This window comes from Oncorhynchus nerka, linkage group LG17 (genome assembly GCF_034236695.1).
Source record: "Oncorhynchus nerka isolate Pitt River linkage group LG17, Oner_Uvic_2.0, whole genome shotgun sequence".
Taxonomy (NCBI): Eukaryota; Metazoa; Chordata; class Actinopteri; order Salmoniformes; family Salmonidae; genus Oncorhynchus; species Oncorhynchus nerka.
In genome coordinates, this window is record NC_088412.1 from 52,122,247 (window position 1) to 52,140,443 (window position 18,197).

General features: G+C 46.0%; 1 protein-coding gene across 2 annotated transcripts in view; it reads left to right on the top strand.

Annotated features, from left to right (window-relative positions):
* Positions 1 to 18,197, top strand: part of LOC115145402 (trafficking protein particle complex subunit 8-like) — an 84,785-nt gene that overhangs the window by 32,908 nt on the left and 33,680 nt on the right. For both annotated transcript variants that reach the window (XM_029686937.2, XM_029686938.2), the window contains 12 exons: positions 3,534 to 3,623; positions 3,845 to 4,019; positions 4,230 to 4,383; positions 4,622 to 4,724; positions 5,234 to 5,499; positions 6,290 to 6,405; positions 6,763 to 6,913; positions 8,124 to 8,224; positions 8,523 to 8,628; positions 9,186 to 9,317; positions 9,745 to 9,969; positions 16,704 to 16,809. In XM_029686937.2, coding sequence (XP_029542797.1) covers positions 3,534 to 3,623; positions 3,845 to 4,019; positions 4,230 to 4,383; positions 4,622 to 4,724; positions 5,234 to 5,499; positions 6,290 to 6,405; positions 6,763 to 6,913; positions 8,124 to 8,224; positions 8,523 to 8,628; positions 9,186 to 9,317; positions 9,745 to 9,969; positions 16,704 to 16,809 — 1,725 coding nt within the window. The remainder of the gene's footprint in view (positions 1 to 3,533; positions 3,624 to 3,844; positions 4,020 to 4,229; positions 4,384 to 4,621; positions 4,725 to 5,233; positions 5,500 to 6,289; positions 6,406 to 6,762; positions 6,914 to 8,123; positions 8,225 to 8,522; positions 8,629 to 9,185; positions 9,318 to 9,744; positions 9,970 to 16,703; positions 16,810 to 18,197) is intronic.

Genomic DNA, 18,197 nt, shown 5'->3' on the forward strand with positions numbered 1-18,197 from the left:
TGGTGGATGGAGCGAGACATGATGTCCCAGATGTGCTCAATTGGATTCAGGTCTGGGGAACGGGCGGGCCAGTCCATAGCATCAATGCCTTCCTCTTGCAGGAACTGCTGACACACTCCAGCCACATGAGGTCTAGCATTGTCTTGCATTAGGAGGAACCCAGGGCCAACCGCACCAGCATATCACAAGGGGTCTGAGGATCTCATCTCGGTACCTAATGGCAGTCATGCTACCTCTGGCGAGCACATGGAGGGCTGTGCGGACAAAGAAATGCCACCCCACACCATGACTGACCCACTGCCAAACCGGTCATACTGGAGGATGTTGCAGGCAGCAGAACGTACTCCACGGCGTCTCCAGACTCTGTCATGTCTGTCATGTGCTCAGTGTGAACCTGCTTTCATCTGTGAAGAGCACAGGGCGCCAGTGGCACAGGGTGCCAGTGATGTTCTCTGGCAAATGCCAAACGTCCTGCATGGTGTTGGGCTGTAAGCACAACCCCCACCTGTGGACGTCGGGCCCTCATACCACCCTCGTGGAGTCTGTTTCTGACCGTTTGAGCAGACACATGCACATTTGTGGCCTGCTGGAGGTCATTTTGCAGGGCTCTGGTAGTGCTCCTCCTGCTCCTCCTTGCACAAAGGCGGAGGTAGCGGTCCTGCTGCTGGGTTGTTGCCCTCCTACGGCCTCCTCCACGTCTCCTGATGTACTGGCCTGTCTCCTGGTAGCGCTCCATGCTCTGGACACTACGCTGACAGACACAGCAAACCTTCTTGCCACATCTCGCATTGATATGCCATCCTGGATGAGCTGCACTACCTGAGCCACTTGTGTGGGTTGTAGTCTCCTTCTCATGCTACCACTAGAGTGAAAGCACCGCCAGCATTCAAAAGTGACCAAAACATCAGCCAGGAAGCATAGGAACTGAGAAGTGGTCTGTGGTCACCACCTGCAGAACCACTCCTTTATTGGGGGTGTCTTGCTAATTGCCTATATTTTCCACCTGTTGTCTATTCCATTTGCACAACAGCATGTGAAATTTATTGTCAATCAGTGTTGCTTCCTAAGTGGACAGTTTGATTTCACAGAAGTGTGATTGACTTGGAGTTACATTGTGTTGTTTAAGTGTTCCCTTTATTTGTTTGAGCAGTGTATAAAGGATGGGTGTAAAGTGGGATGATTTAGTCAGTGTTCTTCTGTCTCCTATTTATATATAATTGGCCTAGGCCTGTATCTAAATCCCAGGATATTAGATAGGGTGTCTTGTAAGATATCCTGAGACTTGAGGAGCCAGTGGAAATGGAAACTATGCTTTCTATCTTAGGCTATTTGAAGTCAGGGTGGGGAATTGTTTATGTCCTGAACACTTCCTGTACTCTCACTTCTGTGCTCAGTCAATTACATTTGATTTATACAGGTCCCAAAGTGCCTTACAGTCATACATACGCCCCCTAATTGGCTATGGCCTATTGCTTTCTGAGCCGCATCTCTGGGCACTTTGACTTCCCCCCGGCATTAACTCTTACTCCAAGTTAAAGGGGTTTCTCTCAAACAGTGAATTAAAAATTGATAACTGGGAATTGGAATTGATTCAAAACAGAAAGCTTTAAACTGAGATGAATCTTGACTGCCGTGTGCTTCTCGGTTACTGAGATCACTCACTGAACTAACTGAAGTGAGCTCTCTGTTGCTCACTCCTGACTCACTCACGCAAGGTTTCCCTTGTAGCTTTATTTAGGAGCAAACAGACCTGGGTTCAAATACTATTTGAAGTCATTTCAAATACTTTGTTGCCTGGAGTGCCAGGTATGCAGTGTTTGCACTTTTGGGACTTTTCTATTGGTCCTGTTGTGCCAGGCAAGCTCAATCAAGCACAGGTTAAGTATTGGAAATGATTTCAAATAGTCAGTCTGTAAGTAGCATAGAACTGATCTGTTTGGTTGTCTCTCAATCAGTAGGTTCCTAACTGGTGGTCCTCGTGATGGAAGACACATAGCATGCCTGTTTGTACACAAGCATAGCACAAGTGTTAAAAAACAGACAATTTGTTTGATGAAATCCAATGTTGGTGTATTTGGTCGCTCTGGGTACACTTGTCACCAAATTTGTGGATAGTGACACTAACATTGTTTTGACTTGATGTCATCTTTTGTCTTCACATTTTTCAAAGGCCGAGCACTGGTTGCTTTAGAGATTTTTTTGAATGATTTCCCTGCCATAAAATTACCACTGTAAATGCATCACCTCCTAATCATCTGGACCAGAGGGGCACATGTGGATCCTCATAATGCTGTTGTGCCTGTGTCCAAACACACAGCCTGCTGTCTTTGTGTTGTGATGAATGTGGAAAGAGGGAGTACTAGTCTGATGTATCACGAAGGAGCTGTTCAGAGAACTCACACCAGAGATGGCAGAATTACCCGGGTTGTGTTCATTAGGGCCACCATTTTTAAAGCTCATGAGAGCTTCTTATTGGACAAGTTCAGACAGTACCCGAGTCAGTATGCAGACTACGCTTCGCACTCATTCACACACACACACACACACACACACACACACACACACACACACACACACACAGGTGTTACTTTACGTAGTTGTCTACATTTGGCCATGGTAACATTATATACTCCTGCTGATTTTTGTTATTCGGACAATAATTGGTGAATCTCTTGATGACAAATGTAGTCCACAACAAGCAGCATGATGCTCTCTGCATCTCAATGGGTTTCGGATAAAAGAACAATCCGGTAGTGATACAAACCCTACTCCCATCTGGCTAATCAGTAATTCATCACATATTTCTCAAGAGTATCATTTGTTGCAGCTCTGCGATCAGACCCTTCAGGTGTGTGTGTGTGTGTGTGTGAGGGTTTGTCCTATCGTGATTATGTACCCATCAAACATTTCTTTACATAGTATTTCCTCCTATTGGCCAGCCGCCCCCCCGCCCCAAACTCAACTTAAGTGACTATTGGGCGAAAGATAATGATGTTTAAAGCCTGGGCAGAGGTTAAATATTCCTTTCTGGTGGTGGAGCTTCAGCATGGAACTTTAGGACAACGCCTTAAGCTAGAATATTTGGGAAATAAGCTACTGTTCGTAACTGACTTTTATGATAGGCCTAGTAGGAGGATAAGTTATTAGTCATTTTTCAGTCCTGCATGGATCATTTCTTTCTTAATAAGCTTAAACTTGTGCAAGACTCCGTTTCTTTACTCTGCGGTGCCAGTGAAGTTAAAGTAGGCTAAGCCATCGCCTGTCGCGTCCTCATCGACGATGGCTGTCAATCATTGATAGACTATGCTATCGTAATATCGCTCAACCCTAGTGTGTGTGTGTGTGTGTGTCACCTGTGATGGCCTCTCCTGGCTGGTTGACCCTGGTGTGTGTGTCGACCTCTTTCCCCCCCCTCCCCCCGGGTGTCGGCTACAGGTGCTCTATGCAGCTCCACTCTCAGCGTGGGGTTGTGTGGAGGTGAGACCTGGTGTGAGTAATGTTCTCTCTCTCATCTTGTTGTCCTATCTCTCCAGCCACGACTCCCTGGTTTGAGGCGTACAGGGAGAGCTTCCTCCAGTCCATGCCTGCCTCCGACCATGAGTTCCTCAACCACTACCTCGCCTGTATCCTTCTCACTGCTTCAACGTAGTAGAATGAACACTATGATGATGAGAGACAAGTTCTCTCTCGTCACTCACTCACTCCTCCTTTTTCTCACGGTATTCTTTACCTCTCTGTTTTCACCATCCTCTCCCTACCCTCCCTCGTTCTCCGTCTGCGTGGTTGCCTCCCCCTTTCCTTCTCGCTCTTTTTGGTTGTGGTTCTTTGACGGCCGTCCCTGCAGGTCTGTTGGTGGTGTCGTCCAGTGAGGCTGTACCAGTGGAGAAGTTCCTCAAGCTGTCTCAGGAGCAGCACAGGATCCAGCACAGCGGCGAGTACACCAACCCCAAGTGGTTCATCCCCAACACACTCAAGTACTACGTCCTACTGCACGACATGAGCCAGGGAGACGAACAGAGGTGAGGTAGTAGTGACGCAACCACCGCAGACATGCAAGTACGCACACACCATCTGACAGCCAGGTCTATGACCTCGGCTCTCCTTCTCTTTAATCCATTGACCTCGGGCTAACCCTGTGTGCGCGTGCAGTAATCAGGAAGGTGTTGACGCCGCTCCTCATCAGCAGTTATGGATTCCCTTAATTCTCTCTCTCTCTCCCCCTCTCACAGGGCTGACTCTGTGTATGAGGATATGAAGCAGAGGTATGGTGCTCAGGGTTGTTACCTGTTGAAGGTTAATTCTCGTACGGCGGCAGCAGGAGCAGACGAACAGATCCCAGACCCATGGAGCCAGTACCTTCACAAGAGTAGCCTGCAAAGCCAGGTGCAGTTGGGGCCCAGACTAAGTCTTCCAAGTATCTACTTGCTAATGTACAGTAGCATACAACCGACAGTACCATTGTCGGGTTCATTAGGACACATTGTTTTGCAACGGGAAAAGAAAATGAACGTTGATTATTGGACAAGTTCAGCTTAGCACCTTCCTGTTTCTGAATATTTTCTTCCATTGCGTGCCGATTAAACACGACTCATCTTTTTGTGTTTGCTCGTGGCTGTTCCAGGATCAGTATGAGGATCCAGCCCCTGTAGTGGTGAACAACACGGCTGTAGAGAACAACGTAGGAGGAACATCCGAGGTGGATGGACATGACTCGGACGAGAAAGGTGAGCGCAGCCACTTAGCAGTACTCGGGAGATGAAGATTTCCATGTCGTCGGCCACTCCTCAATCCGACTGCGTCTACGCGTACTCGTGGCTCAGCTAAAAAGAGCTCGGCGCTCAGCAACTCCAACGTGGTTGGGGAAAAATATATTTCAAATGTGTAAAATACACATTTGTATAGTTGAAGCCTCTTTTACACCTGTTGTGTATCTTATTCCTTCCTCTCACTCTACTGAAAGATTGACGGCATAAATAAAGACACCACTAGTTCAGTTGACTTATTTAATTCAGATATACTCTATGCTCTTTACTAATCAATCTGAAGCCTTCCTGGGTTGACAGCATGGTGTTGATGATTTGTTTGATAATTGAGTTTCCCAACATTCTTGACGCACATCCATCATGTGCTTAATGTACTTGACCATGTTTTGTTGTTTACCCCGACGGAATCACCAACAGTCTGGCCACACGCCTTCACATTGTTGACCATGACATTGTGTGTCGTTCATCAGACGGAGTCTTGGTCAACAGTCTGGACAACACCCATCCCCTCCAGCTGGATACACCCAGTGACACACCCGGTAGCCTCGACGCTCTCAGGGCCGTCGCCGTGGAAACCAAGCCACCGCCCCTCGCCACGGGAGTGGCAGCGGCCACCAGCCATGGGGCGTGCCTCACGCTGAACGACCACGACCGCATCAGACTGTTCATCCAGGAGTTTACCTTCAGGGGACTACTGCCTCACATAGAGAAGAACATCAGACAGCTCAATGACCAGGTAGAGAGACGCACAATGACCATGAGACGGCTCAGTGACCAGGTAGAGAGACGCACAATGACCATGAGACGGCTCAGTGACCAGGTAGAGAGACTCACAATGACCATGAGACGGCTCAATGACCAGGTAGAGAGACTCACAATGACCATGAGACGGCTCCGTGACCAGGTAGAGAGACTCACAATGACCATGAGACGGCTCCGTGACCAGGTAGAGAGACTCACAATGACCATGAGACGGCTCAGTGACCAGGTAGAGAGACTCACAATGACCATGAGACGGCTCAGTGACCAGGTAGAGAGACTCACAATGACCATGAGACGGCTCAGTGACCGTGTGCTCCGGTAATATAATATTGCCACGTTTATTGGTAATTGTCCCGTGACTGCTGCCACATCAACTTCTTGTCAGATATTCATTCATCAGTCCTTCCGCTAATTGCATTTTTTTTTTTTTTTTTTGCAAAAATGCCAATTCCTTGCATGTTAAGTGAGGACTTTCAAATTTGACCAAGAACTGCATAAAACAGTCAAATCACTTCAATATTACAGCATAAAACTGTCAAGTTACTGCACTACAAAAAATGAAAAATTGGACAAAACTATTGCAGATTGCTATGCAAAAATCAAGCTTTTTTGCCTGCAAATATCACTCCCCCAAAAAGCTGTGAAATGTTGGAGGGAGGGATTGATGGACATGATCAATGATATGACCGTTGGCCCCCTAATGATCTGAACTCATTCCTTCTCTCTCCTTCCACCTCTCCCACTCTTCATCCCTCCCTCTGTAGCTGGTCTCCAGGAAAGGCTTGAGTCGCTCTCTTTTCTCTGCCACTAAGAAGTGGTTTGGAGGAGGGAAAGTTCCAGAGAAGAGCATCGCTGAACTGAAGAACACTTCTGGCCTCCTGTAAGTACATCCCCTTCCTCCTCAACTTCCTCTTCATCACCATCATATCACCATTAGCGAGGAGATTGTCCAGTTAATAAGTGCTTAGACCAAAGCTATCACACTGCTTACTGACAGAAATTAGCTCTAGGCTTTCACTCAAAGCAGTGTACAGTTTGCATATTGAATTGTTCTGGATGAAGGTTTGCCATCTGCCTATGGGCCCTGGTCAAAAGTAGTACACTAAATAGAGAACACTAGGCTGCCATTTGGTGAGGCAACTTCAGAATGGTTCTGGATGGCAGTTTGCTAACACCTCCGCCTCTGTATCTCCTGAGCTGTCTGACCTTTGCTCTCCGTCCTGTGTGATGTCATTAGCTATCCCCCAGAAGCCCCTGAGCTGCAGATCAGGAAGATGGCTGACCTTTGTTTCCTGGTTCAGCTCTATGACCTGGCGTACAGCTGCTACCACACGGCCAAGAAGGATTTCCTCTCTGACCAGGCCATGCTCTATGCCGCTGGGGCACTGGTGAGAACACGCACGTACACTGATGGAAAGACACTCTCTCAGAGAACACACATATTGCGTGAACACACGCATGCATACACGTGCTCATACACACACATCGCATGCGCACACACACAAAATACATGGTCTTGAAGGTTTGTGAACTGTCTCGCGGAAAGGACACAGCAGAAGGTTGAGATGCCAGAAGGTAAAGTAGGTGCTTGGTGGCAGCAGCAGCACATCAGCAGTACTAAGACTGAGCACACGCACATCAATCCACCCTGCACCTCTGAATGACGACAGCAAAACATGTTTTTGTTGTACTCTTGGAGACCTGAGCAGTACGTCTCTACCACAGCAGACTAGAAAGAAAATAAATGTGGAGTTTTTCCTGTAGGATGTTCAGAGGAGTCATGGAACATATAGAACAAAGTCTGTCACAGAGACGGACCTCGAGGTGGCGTCACCGGTGCACATCTGAAGAAAGCATCGCGGCAACATCGTAATCTTCCTTTCCCTAGACAGATAACCAACACTGAATGATATGGGAAAATGGCCACACACACCGTATTGATCTCCCTGCCCTCTGCTGCCCGTCCTAGCATCCTGCGGTTGTAAGGATGCTGTCACGCCTCATGGCTTTCTGGGTCACCGGAATATTAATGGCAGACAGGTGTGTGTGTGTAGCCAGAATATTAATGGCAGGCCGATGGTCTGGAACCGTGACCACCCCTCACGTGTCTGATACCTAGCCTCAACACACCCACCATTTATAACACTCAACACGGATGGTTGTATGGATATATTTGAAATTATTATCTTTCTCTTCTTTTGCTGCCCCTCTCACACTCTGCTCTCTTTCTCCTCTCATTCATCTCTTTCCCCTGATCTCCCCTCTCTCACACTCTGCTCTCTTTCTCCTCTCTCTCATTCATCTCTTTCCCCTGATCTCCCCTCTCTCTCTCTCTGCTCTCTTTCTCCTCTCTCTCATTCATCTCTTTCCCCTGATCTCCCCTCTCTCTCTCTGCTCTCTTTCTCCTCTCTCTCATTCATCTCTTTCCCCTGATCTCCCCTCTCTCACACTCTGCTCTCTTTCTCCTCTCTCTCATTCATCTCTTTCCCCTGATCTCTCCCCTCTCTCTCTCTCTGCATCCATCCCTCACTCATTCATCTCTTTCCCCTGATCTCCCCTCTCTCTCTGCATCCATCCCTCACTCATCTCTGTCTGTAGGAGATGGCAGCAGTGTCTGCGTTTCTTCAAGTTGGAGCTCCAAGGCCGTATCCAGCACACTACATGGACACGGCAATACAGACCTACAGAGATGTGTCCAAGTACGACATTAACACACACACACACACTTTCATGTGTTGTCACAAAATTGCACATTGACTAACAATGCCCAGTAAGCTAAAATAACCAACCTCCTGGCTGAAAAGCCGCACGCAAGCCACAAAACTACAATAGGCTCTCTCACCCCTGTGGTGATGTGTGTAACAAGCCACAAAACTACAATAGGCTCTCTCACCCCTGTGGTGATGTGTGTAACAAGCCACAAAACTACAATAGGCTCTCTCACCCCTGTGGTGGTGTGTGTAAGAATGTTTTCTAAAATTATTTTCCCCCATACAGGAACATGGTTCTAGCTGAACGTTGTGCTCTGCTCAGTGCTGAGGTACTGAAGAGTCAGGCCAAGTACTCTGATGCTGCTACCCTCCTCATCAAGATGACCAGTGAGGTGAGAGGAAGACTCTACTGGAGCAAGACCGATATATCAGGTCACCGATATTATCGGCTGATATTGGCCTTCTAACGCTATATCGTTATTCGCCGATAATTCCACCGATAATCAGTAAATGGGATGGGGAAAAAGTCTCATGCTTATCTGAACACTTGCGGCCATTCTCATGTCATTATTGTCACAATGTAAGAAGGCAACATTTGAAGCATTTTTCTTAGACAATTGAATAATGATTTAATTTAAATTAAGTGTTTGTCCCCCCCAAAGAATCGGTATTGGACCCAAATGAACATCGGGCTCTAGACGCTACTTCTGATGTATCAGGTTCTTTGTTTTTACACTGTCTATTAACCTCTGGATCTGTAGCATTCAAATCACTGTTACATGTAGCTTCTATTTATGTGTGAAACTTTTGTAATGTTACTGCTGTCTTGAACAGGTTTCTCTTGCAAACCAGATTTGATCTAAGTTAGACTAACCTGTATAATTAACATGTTGTGTGGCATGTCCAAGGTAATCGCTAACCTGTTTAACCCGGTCTATCTCCCTCCCAGGACTCTGACCTGCGTTCTGCCCTCCTATTGGAGCAGGCAGCCCACTGTTTCATTAACATGCGGAACCCCATGGTCAGGAAGTTTGCCTTCCACATGATCCTGGCAGGACATCGCTTCAGCAAGGCAGGGCAGGTGAGTGGGACTGAAACAGGCTAAAGTTAGGCTTTGTTCTGTAGACATGCAACTGAAGAGGGTGAAACAGGGAGGTACCATGTACTTGGGTATATCAATTCCTGGTAAAGAGGAATTGTGGGTGTGTAAACACCAATCAGGCCATTTTAAAAGCAGAATGTGACCAATGAGGCCTTTTTGTGGTGAGGTGAGACAGGAGTCTGGTGGGTCAGACGTGTGATATGGCTTCTGGAGCCCCGTTTGAGCGGAAGGCTCAGAGTTCTAGAACTGTTAGAGCATTCCATTTCAGAACTCTTGATGGAGCATGTTGATTGTTTTCTCCCCCTCCTCTCTCTGTCATTATCTTCCCCTCCGCTTTCTTCGGTCTTCCTCTTGCTGTTTCTCTATCCCATTCTGAGTCTTCCCCTCTCTCTCTCCCTCCCTGTAGAAGCGCCATGCGTTGCGGTGTTACTGCCAGGCCATGCAGGTGTATAAGGGTAAAGGCTGGTCCCTGGCTGAGGACCATATCAACTTCACTATCGGCCGCCAGTCCTTCACCCTGCGCCAACCAGAGAACGCTGTCACAGCTTTCAGACACATCCTCACCAATGACAGCCAGCAGACCTCCACACAGCAGGGAGCCTTCCTCCGGGAATACCTCTACGTCTACAAGGTAACACACAATGTTAACAAAATCCGTTCACAACCTTAAAACAACCTTTCCACAACGTTAGCACATTATTACAACCCCACAGCGGGGAGTCAAGAAAACAAGATCACAACATAACCTCAATATTACCTTAATACAGCCACAGGGAGGCTCAGGAAGCCTTCCTTAGAGTACCTCTATACCCTTGAACAAGGCCATGTGTGATAGTGTTGCATTGCGTACAGGTACAATATTCATATCAATTCATACTGTGTACAAAACATTAAGGACACCAATTTCCATGACATAGACTGACCAGGTGAATCCATGATAGATTATTGATGTCACTTCTTTCAATGTAGATGAAGGGGAGGAGACAGGTTAAAGAAGAATTTTAAAACCTTGTGACAATTGAGACATGGGTTGTGGATGTGTGCCATTCAGAGGGTGAATGGGCAAGACACACAAGATTTACGTGCCTTTGAATTGGGTATGGTAATAGGTGCCAAGTATACCGGTTTGTGTAAAGAACTGCAATGCTGCTGGGTTTTTCCCATATGTATCAAGCATGGTTCACCACCCAAAGGACATCCAGCCAACTTGACACAACTGTGGGCAGCATTGGAGTCAACATGGGCCAGCATCCCTGTGGAACGCTTTCAACACCTTGTAGAGTCCATGCCCTGAGGAATTCAGGCTGTTCTGAGGGCAAAAGGGGTGGGGGCAACTCAATATTAGGAAGGTGTCCATAATGTTTTGTACACTATTTATTCAGTTTATTTAACATGGGCTTTCACTCAAAAATGTACTAAAGTAAGAAATTCATACAGAAAAATTAACATGTTGATCACACAGGATTTTCAGGTGGCCTATACTCCCCATTCCACTCAGCCCAACATGTCTCTGTCCAACCACCTGCACCCCATCTAGATCTTTACCCCCCCCCTCGTCCCTTTACTCAGTACATTGTTGAAGGACCTTTGGTAGCGATTATAGCCTAGAGTCTTCTTGCATATGATAATACAAGCTTGGCTGTGTGCTTAGGGTCATTGTCCTGTTGGACGGTGAACCTTCACCCCAGTCTGAGGTCCTGAGTGCTCTGGAGGATTTTTATCAAGGATCTCGCTGTACTTTGCTCCGTTCATCTTTCCCTCGATCCTGACTAGTCTCCCAGTCCCTGCCGCTGAAAAACATCCCCTCAGCATGATGCTGCCACCACCATGCTTCACTGTAGGGATGGTGCCAGGTTTCTTCCAGACGTGACTCTTGGCATTCAGGCCAAAGAGTTCAATCTTGGTTTCATCAGACCAGAGCATCTTGTTTCTCATGGTCTGAGTCCTTTGGAGCCTTTTGGCAAATTCCAAGCGGGCTGTCATGTGCCTTTTACTGAGTGGCTTCCGTCTGTCCAGTCTACCATAAAGGCCTGATTTGTGGAGTGCTGCAGAGATGGTTGTCCTTCTCTAAGGTTCTCCCATATCCACAGAGGAACTCTGGAGCCCTGTCAAGAGTGACCATCGGGTTCTTGGTCACCTCCCTGACCCAGTCCCTTCTCCTGCGATTGCTCAGTTTGGCTGGGGGGTCAGCTATAGGAAGAGTCTTGGTAGTTCCAAACTTCTTCCATTTAAGAATGATGGAGGACAGTGTTTTTGGGGACCTTCAATGCTGCAGAAATGTTTTAGTACCCTTCCCCAGATCTGTGCCTTGACACAGCCGTGTCTCGGAGCCCTACAGACAATTCCTTCAACCTCATGGCTTGGTTTTTGCTCAACTGTGGGACCTAATATAAACAGGTATGTGCCTTTCAGGTGGACTCTAATCAAGTTGTAGAAACATCTCAAGGATGATCAATGGAAACGGGATGCACATGAGCTCAATTTCGAGTCTCATAGCAAAGGGTCTGAATACTTATGTAAACAAGGTTTTTCTGTTTTTTTTTACTACCTGTTTTCACTGTCATTATGTGGTATTGTGTGTAGATAGATGAGGACAAACATTTCTTTTAGAATAAGGCTGTAACGTAATAACATTTGGAGTGCAGTGTATCTGTTGGACTTCATAGATTGTTTATTTGTTGGAGTTTAGCTGAGATGATTCTTTACAGAGCATACAGTAGTTGACTAGCACCATTCATTCTCGCTGCAGATCATTAAAATGTTAGGACTTCTAACTGTTACCACTGGTGAGTTGGGAAGCGTGAGTTGATTGCTATTCCTTACAGTGAAATGCTTACGTATGAGCCCCTAACCAACAATGGGAAGCGTGAGTTGATTGCCATCTAAGAGCATATTTTTTGCAACAGTGCTGCCTGCCAGCAGTCAGATTCAAGCAGCTCAAATCACATTGTATTAGTCACATGCGCCGAATACAACAGTTATTCCTTACAGTGAAGTGCTTACGTATGAGCCCCTAACCAACAATGCAGATAGCAATGCGATCATTAAGCAACATAGCAGACTTAATATTTACTTTCATGCACTTCTAAATTAATTGTGTAACTTTGTCCCAGAAGCATTTAGCTGCAGGGCACGCCAACATAATTACAAAGGAATGTGTCTGCCTGATTTTCTGGTACACAGTGAACAGTTGGGAGTTGGGGCCAATTTTCATTGTTAACCGTTTCCTTGGTGTTTATTAATGCAGCCTGTGAACAAACATAAAATGTTTAAGTTGTTATGCAAAGGTCAAATTTTTCCATATTCTGTTCCATTTAAGGATTGTTCAAATTCACTTAGGTCGAGGCTTGGGTGATGCGTATATTGACTGTATGATTTCCGTAAGTATTGGACCCAAATGAACCCCGCGGGGGTGTGCACTACGTCACTGCTTATAATTATACTGAACTAAAATATAAACATGCAACAGTTTCATTGATTTGACTGAGTTAGTTCATATGAGGAAATCATTGAATGAAATTAATTAGTTAGGCCGACTCTATGGATTTCACATGACTGGGAATGCAGATATGCATCTGGTCACAGATTCCTTAACAGAAAATGGGCCTCAGGATCTCGTCATTGTGTTTTTTTTTGTGCATTCAAATCGCCTTCGATAAAATGCAATCATGTTCGTTGTCCCTAGCTTATGCCTGCCCTTACCATAACCACACCGCCGTCTTGGGGCACTCTGTCCCCAAGGGGAGACGCCATACATGTGATCTGCGTTTGTGAGGCCGGTTGGACGTATTGTCAAATTCACTAAAATGACGTTGGAGGCAGCTTATGCTAGAGAAAATCACATGAAATTATCTGGGAACTGCTCTGGTGGGCATTCCTGCAGTCAGCATGCCAATTTCATGCTCCTCAAATGTTGAGACAACTGTGTGATAAGAGATCCTTTGACAGCTCTTTGGTCTTGGCCATAGTGGAGTTTGGAGTGTGACTATTTGAGGTTGTGGACAGGTGTCTTTTATACTGATAACAAGTTCAAACAGGTGCCATTAATACAGGTAACGAGTGGAGGACAGAGGAGCCTCGTAAAAAAAGAAGTTACAGGTCTGTGAGAGCCAGAAATCTTGCTTGTTTGTAGGTGACCAAATACTTAATTTCCACCATAATTTGCAAATAAATTCATAAAAAATCTTACAATGTGATTTTCTGTGTGCTATAGCTTGGTCCTTTTACAAACCTGCAGTATGTAGAATAGTGTGCTATAGCTTGGTCCTTTTACAAACCTGCAGTATGTAGAATAGTGTGCTATAGCTTGGACAGTAAATAAATATGGATATGACTCTGGATGACAAAAACATGTTGTTTTCTACATTCGGCAGTGGTGAACAGAGAATACATTTTCTTCCTGGTCCGGGACCTCCTATATGTGGTTGCACCCAAACAATGTATGGGCCTAATCATAGAATTGGATACAGTATAGAATCCCTATTAATTCAATAGGTTCTCTGTGGACCTAGTCGTAACCTAGTCGTAACCTAGTCGTAACCTAGTCGTAACCTAGCCGTAACCCAGCCCCTAGCCGTAACCCAGCCCCTAGCCGTAACCCAGCCCCTAGCCGTAACCTAGCCCCTAGCCGTAACCTAGCCGTAACCTAGTCCCTAGTCGTAACCTAGCCGTAACCTAGCCGTAACCTAGCCGCAACCTAGTCCCTAGTCGTCACCTAGCCGTCACCTAGCCGTCACCTAGCCGTCACCTAGCCGTCACCTAGTCGTAACCTAGTCCCCAGTCGTCACCCAGTCGTCACCCAGTCGTCACCCAGTCGTCACCCAGTCGTAACCTAGTCCCTAGTCGTCACCCAGTCGTCACCTAGTCCCTAGTCGTCACCTAGTCCCTAGTCGTCACCTAGTCCCTAGTCGTCACCTAGTCCCTAGTCGTCACCTAGTCCCTAGTCGTCACCTAGTCCCTAGTCGTCACCTAGTCCCTAGTCATAACCTAGTCCCTAGTCGTAACCCAGTCGTAACCCAGTCGTCACCTAGTCCCTAGTCGTCACCTAGTCCCTAGTCGTCACCTAGTCCCTAGTCGTCACCTAGTCCTAACCCAGTCGTCACCCAGTCGTCACCCAGTCGTCACCCAGTCGTCACCCAGTCGTCACCCAGTCGTCACCCAGTCCCTAGTCGTCACCCAGTCCCTAGTCGTCACCTAGTCCCTAGTCGTCACCTAGTCCCTAGTCGTAACCCAGTCGTAACCCAGTCGTCACCCAGTCGTCACCCAGCCGTAGCCGTAACCTAGCCGTCACCTAGCCGTCACCTAGTCATGACCCAGTCGTCACCTAGTCCCCAGTCGTAACCCAGTCGTCACCCAGTCGTAACCTAGTCCCTAGTCGTCACCTAGCCGTAACCTAGCCGTCACCCAGCCGTCACCCAGCCGTAACCTAGCCGTCACCCAGCCGTCACCTAGCCGTGACCCAGTCGTCACCCAGTCGTCACCCAGTCGTAACCTAGTCCCTAGTCGTAACCTAGCCGTAACCCAGCCGTAACCTAGTCCCTAGTCGTAACCTAGCCGTAACCTAGTCCCTAGTCGTAACCTAGCCGTAACCCAGCCGTAACCTAGTCCCTAGTCGTAACCTAGCCGTAACCTAGTCGTAAAGATTTGTCATTTAACTTTTTGAATGCATTACCTTTTATTCTGGAATTGACACAACCAGTCATGTTTTCATCGTATTGTCAAACAATCACTTCACAGTTTTTCTTTACTCGGCTACCTGCACACGTTCAATTCACTTGCAATATATTTCCAGCCTCCAAACAGTGGTGAATGGAAAGAGACATCTGTTACACAAAACACCAAAAACTGTCACGACATTTGGCAATTGTCATTAGGCCAGAATGTATGCATCCATTGCTGTCTGCACGTTTCTCGGTTTGGCCAAATGTCAATGTTCTCATCAAATCATATTTTGGAGAGTAGCCTATACAAACTTTTTTCTACTCCGTTCGCAAATTTTTCATGCATCTGAAATGCAGAAGTGATAAAATGGTGTAATAGCCTAGATTTTACTTGACATTTTAATTATTGTGATGGGCTCATGTTTTACCGGTACGGCATACCCCCAATATTACCGGATTGTACCCCCTTACTTTCACCCCTAATATTAGAGCTGTTTTCCTGAAGAAGTCACATCCACTTCATATTTTGTTTCCTTGCCGCAATACTGTTGTCGTCCAGGTACTGTGTGTGGGTGTACACTAAGTGTATTGCAGTACTGTTGTCGTCCAGGTACTGTGTGTGGGTGTACACTAAGTGTATTGCAGTACTGTTGTCGTCCAGGTACTGTGTGTGGGTGTACACTAAGTGTATTGCAGTACTGTTGTCGTCCAGGTACTGTGTGTGGGTGTACACTAAGTCTATTGCAGTACTGTTGTCGTCCAGGTACTGTGTGTGGGTGTACACTAAGTGTATTGCAGTACTGTTGTCGTCCAGGTACTGTGTGTGGGTGTACACTAAGTGTATTGCAGTACTGTTGTCGTCCAGGTACTGTGTGTGGGTGTACACTAAGTGTATTGCAGTACTGTTGTCGTCCAGGTACTGTGTGTGGGTGTACACTAAGTCTATTGCAGTACTGTTGTCGTCCAGGTACTGTGTGTGGGTGTACACTAAGTGTATTGCAGTACTGTTGTCGTCCAGGTACTGTGTGTGGGTGTACACTAAGTGTATTGCAGTACTGTTGTCGTCCAGGTACTGTGTGTGGGTGTACACTAAGTGTATTGCAGTACTGTTGTCGTCCAGGTACTGTGTGTGGGTGTACACTAAGTGTATTGCAGTACTGTTGTCGTCCAGGTACTGTGTGTGGGTGTACACTAAGTGTATTGCAGTACTGTTGTCGTCCAGGTACTGTGTGTGGGTGTACACTAAGTGTATTGCAGTACTGTTGTCGTCCAGGTACTGTGTGTGGGTGTACACTAAGTGTATTGCAGTACTGTTGTCGTCCAGGTACTGTGTGTGGGTGTACACTAAGTGTATTGCAGTACTGTTGTCGTCCAGGTACTGTGTGTGGGTGTACACTAAGTGTATTGCAATAGTGAAATTGCACGTTTCTTTTGAGTCTGATAGCCGTGTTAAGTTGTGTCAATAGAAAAATGTGAATCCTCTAATCTGGCATTTCTTGATTTGTATACTAGACTAATATTTAGAAGTAACATTAACTTGAATAATAATAATGAAATGCCACACAATAGTGTAGTTGTGGAGAAAAGCCACGTGTTTCTTTTGAGTCGTCGTTCCCTCCCACCGTGTACGTTGGCCTGGCCAATTTCTGTAACCTCATTCCAAGACCGTGTTAAGTGTCTCCTTGCTCTCTACCTTTTCCTCCAGAATGTTACGGGGGCATGTGAGGTGGCGCTACCCCAGCTGCCCCTACCCTGCATCAACAGCTCTGCCACCAGGGTCTACTTCGGCCATGAACGCCGCCTGGCAGAGGGTAAGACTGAGACAAACACAAGCACTGCTCTGCTCACCAATCATACATTTCATGCTACAAAAACATTGCAGTGAGACCGAGTGCATTGTGTGTGAATTTAAATGTGCGTTTTGAAGACACTGAAACGAGACGTCTAGTGTTTGCGCACTGCTGCTGAGCGACTATCTTCGTCATTAGAGTGAAACTTTGAATGAATATCAGAGGAGTCAAAGATTGAGTCCCAAATGGCTCCCTATATAGTGCACATCTTTTGACCAAGTAGGGAATAGGCAGCCGTTTCAGACAAAGTGTGGCTGCCTGGGCTGAAGAAAGTTCCTTCCTGATTACAGCTGCTTCATTTAAACATCCAAACAAAACATAATCATTTTCAAATCAAAAACACATTTTCAGCACAAAAGGAGGTATTGTCCTGTGGGGTTTGAGAGGTGGCACACAGTGTCATAAGTGGGGAGTGTTGGTGTTGAGGACTGAAGGGCACATAAACATGAAGTTAGATGAGCCATTTATCCCCTGACACTGTCTGTGACAACAGAGCCACCAGAGATAGTGTGACATTTATGGAAGGTTTGTAGGAGTGTGCATGTTTGTATCCCTTTTGCACCAACCAACTCCTATAGACATTTTTATTAAATTGTTTTGCCCAATATGTCCTTGTTCAGTTGTATTATTTCACTATGCATTATATGTGCTACTGCACAGTGCTGGTTTGGTCCATAGTGAACTGATTGATTGATCAATTAATTGGTTGTGAGTGTTTCACTTTCAAGACGATTTGATACGCATCTAGATACATGGGCTCCGATATGATACAGGAACGATATGTTTTAGTTTGATTTGGTGCGATTCTGAGCTGAGCCATGAGGGGAAACTGGGCATCTACCACACTACTATCAGTTAGGGGGGTGGGGCAATGTTTGCTCTTTGTCCCCTCCCCACTTTTGATCTGAAATCACAGTCAGCCATGAATTAGGCATTTTTTGTAGATTTAAAGTGTAATTTATCAATATTTATATTTTTAAATTGGCTATGACATATCTGAAGTTCTGCTATATATTTATCAAATATATGTACTTTCACCGTCTCATAATCTTAATAGTTTTGACTCTGAGCTCTTCTGTTGTCCATGTTGTGAAGTTATTAACTTTATACTGGAAATCTAAAAAATAAAGAAATATATATATGTTGTGTGTGTATATATATATATATGTATATATAACTTTTTTTGTTTTTTTTGTTTTTTTGCATAAAACAATTGCTGATGGTGAACCTGAACAATTAAAATAAAATTGAATGTGAGCCCCAATTTTTTGGGGGGGAATGTGAGCCTACCTATAGCCAGAAGTTTTCTCTGGCAGTAGCATTGGCTACTTTCATTCCGGTAAAACACA